Raw genomic sequence first — 10,000 nt, forward strand, 5'->3', positions numbered from 1 at the left:
ACTCAGTTACCACTACTACATGATGCGTTACTACATAAAAAATAACGTAAAATAACGCAGTATCGGCTATAAACTGAGAAGATATGAGTGTTGGAGGGCTGCGGAAGAGGCGCGCCGCGCGCTGTGTGTGTGTGTATGTGTGTGTGCGGGAGGGGGCGTGTCTGTGTTTACTAACAAGACATGGCAAAGCCCGAAGTCGAGTTTCTTAACATGGAGATATTCGCACTACTTTTCTTTTGTCGACCACAAAGAAAAGAACATTTTAGTTAAATGTAAGTTGTGTCTTGGATCAAAGATCCTATCCTAGCAATTCAAATCTGCTGAAACAGCTACAAAAGCAACATGCTTTGACGAAGCTAGTAAAGAGAGACACACTTCACCTCCTAAGCAACAGCGGCTGGATTTTAACGAGGCACTGCGCACTGAAGGTACACACACTCTGTCAATTCTCTTATATAGTGTTGCTCTTTCATTCTAGACTTCTAGAGTGTTTGATTATCACATCACTCTAAATGTATAGACTGTGAAGTTCACAAACATAAAGAGGGATGCTAGTGGGCCAGGCCAATCTTTCCTTATCTCTAAACTAAAACTGGGGAAATGTGTAGAGTGTTCTGGGCTTCAGACATGATTTTATTTCAGAATTCCTTGAGAGAAAAAAACACCTGGTTAGGCTTTGTGTATGTAGTGTGTGCCTTGCTTGGTTTACAGCTATGTTGTTATTATGCTGTTTGTTACTTATGTGCACTACCGTTCAAAAGTTTGGGGTCACATTGAAATGTCCTTATTTTTTAAGGAAAAGCACTGTACTTTTCAATGAAGATAACTTTAAACTAGTCTTAACTTTAAAGAAATACACTCTATACATTGCTAATGTGGTAAATGACTATTCTAGCTGCAAATGTCTGGTTTTTGGTGCAATATCTACATAGGTGTATAGAGGCCCATTTCCAGCAACTATCACTCCAGTGTTCTAATGGTACAATGTGTTTGCTCATTGGCTCAGAAGGCTAATTGATGATTAGAAAACCCTTGTGCAATCATGTTCACACATCTGTAAACAGTTTAGCTCGTTACAGAAGCTACAAAACTGACCTTCCTTTGAGCAGATTGAGTTTCTGGAGCATCACATTTGTGGGGTCAATTAAACGCTCAAAATGGCCAGAAAAAGAGAACTTTCATCTGAAACTCGACAGTCTGTTCTTGTTCTTAGAATTGAAGGCTATTCCACAAAATTGTTTGGGTGACCCCAAACTTTTGAACGGTAGTGTATGTTATGTTGCAGCTATCTAAAATAGTTTTGTCAATTTGTTCTGGCCTGAAACAAATTGGCCCTTTGAAACATATCTTTGTCTTTGTGTGTTGTATGTAGACCACATTGCTTAGCAGAGTTCAGTGATGCAAAAGCATGTCAAGTTGATCAACAGATTGTATTATTCTCCACTGCAATAACAGTACTGAAATGAAGGCTATAATGGCATTAAAGGGGGCCTTACAAAAAAAATAAAAATAAAAAAATATATATAAGTAACTATATAGTTACTTTTCACAGTAACACCTTACTTTTTGTTGTAAGTAACTGAGTTAGTAACTGAGTTACTTTTGAAATAAAGTAACTAGTAACTGTAACTAGTTACTGGTTTTCAGTAACTAACCCAACACTGCTCACGGATGACTGGTAGCAGAATCGGCAGCATAAAAAACCCTGATCGGAATGTGGCGGACTTCAGGTGTGAGTGCCCCTCTCAGTGACATGTTGCTTACCAGCGGGTCTGCGTCACTGTCGCTCTGAGGCGGCTCTTTCCGGACACCTTCCCTCGGGGCGGAGTAGCCGTCGAAACCCACGTCCTCCGGGCGCAGCTGCAGCAGCGGGGGCCAATCGGCTGGAGTGGGCGTGGCCGACCACGGGTAGGTGTCAATCACCCAGGCGGCGGGGTCCTCCCAAGCAGCTCTGCGGCCGTACAACTACAGGGAGGAGGACAACACAGCGGTGTTTATATGATGCACGCCGTGTGTGTGTGTGTGCGTGCGTGCGTGTGTGTGTGTGTGTGCGTGTGTGTTACCTGCAATCCCTCTCGTACTGCCTCAAGCATGTAGGGGATGATGGAGTAATTCCAAAGATCAGTGAACCAGACCCTGGAACCCTCCACGTCGATGGGGCATGACAGAAAGAGACGAGGTCCTGTTTGACACAGATGCACTAGCTATGAGTGGTTTGAAAACACAGCGTTGTCAACAGCGCCTCAAACCCTCCTCTCTCCCTATCTTCCGCTCAACGGCAAGAAGATTAACCGATATGGATTTTTATTTTTCATAAATACTGTATATATTTTGTTTACCTATGGTTACGTCTGAGGAGCTGTGCGTTTCCAGGAAGCGGTTCAGATGGTGCCAAATCCTTGGGATCCAGTCAATGATCTTCACCAGCTCCATGTTGCGCGTTCGGCTGCCGATTTCCATCTCGATCAGCTTCCTCCGTAGGTAGCGACCCAGGAAGCCTTTGACTGGCTCCGTGTGGTTGGCGCAGAGCACCCACCTGAGAGACAAGACGTGGTAATCGCACACACATTTCGCCAGCAGACTAAACTGGAGTGAGCCAAGAGTTTGAAGATTACCTGAAGTTGTGGTGAAGCTGCAAGTTGGGCGCAGATGATGTCGCTTGACTCATTGTGCCGATGATATATGGGCTGCGGGGGAGACAAAAACGTGCATCGGTCAGACTTTTTAGGCTTAGATTACCCCAGTGGTTATTAACCTTGTTGGAGGTACCGAACCCCACCTGTTCCATATCCCACACCCCAGATTGTAAATAATGTAAATAATTCAATGTATATACTCTAATGGTTATTTTGTGTGATGACTGTATTATGATGTTAGTATATATTTGATAGTATATATCTGTATCATGAATCAATTTAAGTGGACCCCGACTTAAACAAGTTGAAAAACTTATTCGGGTGTTACCATTTAGTGGTCAATTGTACGGAATATGTACTTCACTGTGCAATCTACTAATAAAAGTTTCAATCAATCAATCAATCAATTCACCGAAACCTACTTTCGTGAAAAATAAAATGTTTTTCTTAATTTAGTCTTAATTTCTAAATATGAATCATGAAATTATGCTATCCTGAGATCGGTAGGTTGTGAGTTCAAACCCCGGGCCGAGTCATACCAAAGACTATAAAAATGGGACCCATTACCTCCCTGCTTGGCACTCAGCATCAAGGGTTGGAATTGGGGGTTAAATCACCAAAAATTATTCCCGGGTGCGACCACCGCTGCTGCTCACTGCTCCCCTCACCTCCCAGGGGGTGATCAAGGGTGATGGGTCGAATGCAGAGAATAATTTCACCACACCTAGTGTGTGTGTGACAATCATTGGTACTTTATATTAAAGAAATACTAGTCAATATATTGTTTACAAACACAAAGTTGCAGGAATGTACACATGATCCCATGTTTACATCTCATTGTGCAACATGTGAATGTTTTAGTGGGAACTAAATGCGATATCTGAAAGGGGTACAAATTATTTCCAAAGCAGGACCCCCACCCAGACATACAATACTAGTACACTGCTCATGAAAAACAATATTTTTTGTTATTGTCATTGTAAGTGGGCCAAAACACTTATATTAGAAAATATGGAAATGACAGCTGTCATTTGATTATAATAATACAACATTTAACTTGTTATTTAGTCAGGTTTGGGACAGGTGTGGCCACGGTGTGCACGTCTGACGTCGCTCCTGAGGCCGACTCACCGAACCCCTAGGGTTCGATCGAACCCAGGTTAAGAACCAGTAGTTTAGCCGTATCAACTATGATCATTCTTATTTTTGACACTGTCAGAGAGATATTCATGTAATGACTGTGTAGATGAGTGTAACCAACCAGTGCTGGTGGCTGCAGTTGAAGAGGCCGTTAAAGATCTCGCCCAAGGAGCTGATGTGGTGCAGGTTGTCCAGGATGACCACTAGAGGGCTCTCCATCCCTGTCATGCCACTGCACTGCTCTGCTAAACCTGTCAGGTACTGACGAAGCTCCTGCAGGAAGGAAAGCGTTTCAGATGATGTTTGGAATAAAGAAGTACGGTATCTCAATAAATATTTTCGCCAAGTACCAGCTCGGAAAACACTCCAGATACCACCATAATGACCAACATTAAAATACAGTAGCAACCTAAGTGTTCATTAAAAGTAAGGCAGAGGTTTTATTTAACAAGTATATTTAAAATGTTTGGCCATTACACACAGTTTGAATATATAAAACCAACACAAAACATACTTAAATAATGAAAACAATACATTACAATATTTAATGAAGTGATTACATGGGAAAGTTTGAGAATCACTAAATTAGAATACTGGATTTTAGGACATAAATTTTGACTAAGAAACCAATTAAAGGCTCAGGAAGTTAGTGCAGTTTATTTGTGGATTCGAGCATGAACCAGAAGTCAAACTTTTTGACAATATTTCAGAGTGCCTAGCATTAGTAGCCATAAGTGAAATCAATGTGCATAGGCAAGAAGCTACAGTAATGCTTAAAATGAGCAAAATACTTTAAATATTACATGTTACTATAAATGTACTAGTTACTATATTACATACATACTTAAAGCATGTATAAAAATGGTGTTTTTTTTTTTTTTTTAGGAATAGTTTGTAGCCTCAATACCTGCATTGTTAGTGGCCTCTTACTAGCAGTTTTTTACTATTTACAATTAAGGATGGGTACTTTCTTGGCATGGAGCGAATCCCACTGGACCTATTGAGCACCGATTCACATAAAACCCAACGGTGCCATGTTATGGTACCTGGGTTGCGCGTGAGGTCACGCCCAGTTTCCGACTCAACCGGCTATTCGCATGTCAGCACTTGACGATCACTCCAGCAGCACTGAGCGCGGACTCGGTCAAACTGAACTCTAGATAATGTTGCAATTTCCAATGCCAACAAAGAAATGGATTAAAAAAATCGCTTCACTGTAACTTAGTTCAGGCTCTACTTTTTCCAAAAATGCGCTAGCTTGATGCTAATATACATTGGCTTTGCTATTGACATGCTACTGATTAGCATTTATGATTTTACACGGCGATTTTAACACCTCCAAATTTGTTCATGAAAACTACAACTAAGATGCACATTACAATCAAACAGCTGCTGTGTAGTAAGTACAATACTTACAGTACTAACACTTTTTAGGGCGCAACAAAAAACAAAAACACACACTATAAACCATAGAGAGAGTATGGCCAACTCAGTTTCAGAGTTGGTAGTAAACGTGGCGCCCCGTAGTCATGTGAGGGGCTTTGGACCAATTATTTAGAAGAGGGGTGTCTAAACCTTTTGACTGGGGGGCCGCATTGGGCGTAAAAAAATTGGCTGGGGGCCGAAAGCTGTCTGCCTGCAAAGTGTAACTATATGTACATATATATGTAAATATATACGTATATATATATATGTATATATATATACATACATACATACATATATATATATATATATATATATATATATATATATATATATATATATATATATATATATATATATATATATATATATATATATATATATATATATATATATATATATATATATATATATATATATAATATACGATTACCTATTTATAATAATATAATGGATATATAATTAATAATTATTATAATTGGTTATTAAGATAATTGTTTACTTCTGTGACGACCTCCTTAAAGTTTTTTAATCAGTCAGAAATATCAAGCAGCTAAAATGCGCCAAACATGGATAAGTGTTTTGCATTTTTCCCATCATCCCTTGTAATGCTTGTAGTTTAGATTTTCTTATGCTGATTGGAAATTTTAAATAATATCCACAAAGTCCAAAGAGCAGGATGTGTTATGTGTGACCATATTTGTTGAATTTTTTTCCAGCGCCATGACTAGGGAAGGTTGTTTGGATTGGTTCATATAAGTGAATGCTGTGCTAATTGATGTACAACTAATGGCCACCGACTTGAGTTATTTTCGTTGTCTACCAGACGCCAACAAATTGGCAGCTATCAGACCGCTGACTATTTGTATATTATATGATAACACCGCACCTGGCCAAATTGCTTATTGGACTCGTGCCTTCTCGCGGGCCAAATTACAGACGGAGGGAAGCCGTAGTTTGGACACCCCTGATTTAGAAGATACTCTGGCCATACTCTCTCTCCGATTGGACAAAAGCCCCTCACGTGACTACAGGGAGCCATTTATAATAATATAATGGATATATAATTAATAATTATTATAATTGGTTATTAAGAGAATTGTTTACTTCTGTGACAACCTCATTAAAGTTTTTTAATCAATTAGAAATATCAAGCAGCTAAAATGCGCCAAACATGGATAAATGTGGAGAGAGTGTTTTGCATTTTTCCCATCATCCCTTGTAATGGATTTTAAATGGTTGTAGTTTAGATTTTTTTATGCGGATTAGAAATTTTAAATAATATCCACAAAGTCCAATGAGCAGGATGTGTTATGTGTGACCATATTTGTTGAATTTTTTTCAGCGCCATGACTAGGGAAGGTTGTTTGGTTTGGTTCATGTAAGTAAATGCTGTGCTAATTGATGTACAATTAATGGCCACCGATTTGAGTTATTTCCGTTGTCTACCAGACTGCGACAAATTGGCAGCTCTCAGACCACTGACTATTTGTATATTATATGATAACATCGCACCCGGCCAAATTGCTTATTGGACTCGTGCCTTCTCGCGGGCCGAATTAAAGACGGAGGGAAACCGTAGTTTGGACACCCCTGATTTAGAAGATACTCTGGCCATACTCTCTCTCTTGATTGGCAAAAAGCCCCTCACGTGACTACAGGGAGCCATGTTTGCTACCAATTTCGATTTGGCCATACTCCCTCTATACAAAGCTCTGCCATTTCACGTCTTGGACTTGCAACTGTAATTGCAATTTACAGTCATACCTGCATAATGAAACAAGATACTACAAATGGACAGCAGTTATCAGAATCAGCTCATTTTTAAATGTTGCAATAACAATGTAATTTTATTATCAAAAACTAAAACGATTCCGTTTACAATGCACAGAGAAGGAAAAGACGTGTGTTCTTGATTGTGGACAAAATTACCCCAAAAAGTGCAGTTCCCCTTTAAATTAGGAAGAAGTACATGTCAATGTGTGCAGATTAGTTTTGTGTGCTCACCTTGCTGGATTTGTGGTCCACGTTGAATGTGACCACAGCGTGTGGGGTCAGAGGTCGGCCCTCTAGAAGCAGCAAGTGTCGAGACAGCTGATTGGCCAGGTACGTCTTTCCCGTGCCACTGGGCCCAGACAGGATGACCCGTCGGTGCTCCCTCAGCAGAGAGACGTAGCGCTGCAGCATCGGCTTGGGGATCAGAGTGTCGAACACCAGCGAGTCCACGCTGTCACTGCTCACGCCTGCAGAGGAGCACATCAGTGGGGTCAAATGAGACCAGTGCATCGTGAGGAGCATCTGTAGGGGCTGCAGGCTGGTATTCGCAGAGGACTTTTATCGTGTTTGGGCACCTTTCAGCTGGATGTTGATGGTGTTGCTGTCTCCCACCAGGTAGCCACAAGGTAGCAGCTCAGGGGTGTGAGCGGCGTTGGCGCTGCGAGGCCGGTGAATCTCTCCAATGTTGTAACCCTCAACGCAGTCTGAGTTGAGGCCAAGCTGGCTCACTGGATCCACATGGGTGATGTACTCCTATTGGACAGAATATGTGCAGAGTTAGGGTTGTACGATATACCGGTATTAGTATAGTACCGCGATACTAATTAATCATATTCGGTACTATACAGCCTATAAAAAGTACCAGTCCACCAAACCCTTGCCTCCCTGTCGTCGTCACGTCATGTCATTGCTGGTTTACGAGCGGATGAGCATGTTCGGCAGCGCACAATCACAGAGTACTTACAAGCAGACACAGTGTGTAGACAGAAAAGGGAGAACGGACGCATTTTGGCTTAAAAACTAACGATAAAGGTGAAGTTATAACACTGAAACGCCCTCAGGAAAAGGTGCTTTAAAATATGGCTAGCTAGCTAGCGGCTAACGTCCATCCGCAGTCTGCAGTGTTGTAGCTACTTCTAAATCACTAATCCTTGTCTCTATGGCGACAAATAAACTACGTTTCTTACAAGTAGGGCACAATGTAAACAAACGCTATTGGTGGATCTACACCTAACATCTACTGTAATGATACCGAGTACAGGAGCGTATCTAGTCGATACTACTATGATTACATCGATATTTTTTGGTATCACAAAATCTTCTTTTGTTTTTTTTAAATTTATATTATGCTTATAAACTCATTAAACATGTCCCTGGACTTTGAATATGACCAATGTATGATCCTGTAACGACTTGGTATCGGATTGATACCCAAATTTGAGGTATCTTCCAAAACTAATGTAAAGCATCCAAACATGAGAAGGAGAAGTGATTATTACATTTTAACAGAAGTGTAGATAGAACAAGTTAAAAGATAAAGTAAGCTGATAGGGGGGGGTGTATATGTAGCGTCCCGGAAGAGTTAGTGCTGCAAGGGGTTCTGGGTATTTGTACTGTTGTGTTTATGTTGTGTTACGGTGCGGATGTTCTCCCGAAATGTGTTTGTCATTCTTGTTTGGTGTGGGTTCACAGTGTGGCGCATATTTGTAACAGTGTTAAAGTTGTTTATACGGACACCCTCAGTGTGACCTGTATGGCTGTTGCATTCACTTGTGTGTGTGAAAAGCCGTAGATATTATGTGATTGGGCCGGCACACAAAGGCAGTGCCTTTAAGGTTTATTGGCGCTCTGTACTTCCCCCTACGTCCGTGTACCACTCTGTAAAGCGGCGTTTTAAAAAGTCATACATTTTACTTTTTGATACCGATAATTTCTGATATTACATTTTTAAAGCATTTATCGGCCGATAATATCGGCAGTCCGATATTATCGGACATCTCCAGTTATTATGAATGTGCCTGTTACTACATTACATGTATACTTACAGTGTGTATATAAAAAAAACCTTGATGGAGGTTTTGGGATGCTTTATAGAGCAGTGCATAGGCGGAATATATCGACTCCTGTTACCTCCATTGTTAGCTGACTCTTGCTAGCGTTTACTTATGAGTTAGAATGCATAAAAAGGAAAAATCGTATGTGTGCTCGTCTTACATAAGGATTGTGAATGATAACCAACATTAAACAAAAGCGCAGTTCCCCTCTAAGTCATTCTGGATGTGTTTACCTTGAACAGGCGGCGGACTACTCCATCCAACACGTCCCATTTGGTTTTACCGCTGACACCGATGCACCCGATCAGAAAGTTCCGACACCGAGCCTCCTGCAATCGAGACACACACTTAGTTCCACCACAACACCGGCAGCTTGTACGTTAAACTTAAAAAAAAAACACAAACAAGAGTTTGCTTCTCACGGACGTCTTACCTCCCCCCACAAACAGTCCTCATCAAGGCTGACAATGATCTTCACCAGACGACCCTCTTTCCTCGTTGCACCCTCCCCGCCTGTGTCGTCCAACAGCATGTCTGAAAATACACCAATGTCATGTCTTATATTGTCTTTATCCCTCGTTTTGATGAATTAACAGCTAAGCTCCTCCCGCTGGACACAACATTAGGTAATAATAATAATAATGGATTATTACGTAAGTACAATCTTACGAGATCTCACAAAAGAGTGGATGTCACTTTTCTGTTGATGTTGCCGTGCATCTTACCCAGACTGGTGGATTCGCTGGTGGCGAGGTTGAGGCTGTGCTGGGAGAGCCCCGCGTTGGACCCCGGCGCCTGGCCGTGTGTGTGAGGGGGAGGCGAGGAGGAGATGGAGACCTGGGAGCCCGTCCTGCTGCCCTGAGTCTCCAGCTTCAGACGGTCGTTCTCTGACTTCAGCTTTTCAATCTCCACCTGCGAGCACACAATAAGAGACGTGCTCATTGACTGTTGGTTTTTGATTGATTGATT

The 10,000-nt window shown here is 41.3% G+C and overlaps 1 protein-coding gene across 1 annotated transcript in view; it reads right to left on the bottom strand.

Moving 5' to 3' along the window:
- Nucleotides 1-10,000, bottom strand: part of nav2a (neuron navigator 2a) — a 262,461-nt gene that overhangs the window by 1,952 nt on the left and 250,509 nt on the right. The window contains exons 29-38 of the mRNA XM_062033389.1: nucleotides 9,757-9,943; nucleotides 9,465-9,565; nucleotides 9,265-9,360; nucleotides 7,553-7,730; nucleotides 7,209-7,444; nucleotides 3,898-4,049; nucleotides 2,616-2,687; nucleotides 2,340-2,536; nucleotides 2,064-2,182; nucleotides 1,765-1,965 (exon numbers count right to left, since the gene is read on the bottom strand). Coding sequence (XP_061889373.1) covers nucleotides 1,765-1,965; nucleotides 2,064-2,182; nucleotides 2,340-2,536; nucleotides 2,616-2,687; nucleotides 3,898-4,049; nucleotides 7,209-7,444; nucleotides 7,553-7,730; nucleotides 9,265-9,360; nucleotides 9,465-9,565; nucleotides 9,757-9,943 — 1,539 coding nt within the window. The remainder of the gene's footprint in view (nucleotides 1-1,764; nucleotides 1,966-2,063; nucleotides 2,183-2,339; nucleotides 2,537-2,615; nucleotides 2,688-3,897; nucleotides 4,050-7,208; nucleotides 7,445-7,552; nucleotides 7,731-9,264; nucleotides 9,361-9,464; nucleotides 9,566-9,756; nucleotides 9,944-10,000) is intronic.

Source organism: Entelurus aequoreus, linkage group LG02 (genome assembly GCF_033978785.1).
Source record: "Entelurus aequoreus isolate RoL-2023_Sb linkage group LG02, RoL_Eaeq_v1.1, whole genome shotgun sequence".
In the NCBI taxonomy this organism is placed as follows: domain Eukaryota; kingdom Metazoa; phylum Chordata; class Actinopteri; order Syngnathiformes; family Syngnathidae; genus Entelurus; species Entelurus aequoreus.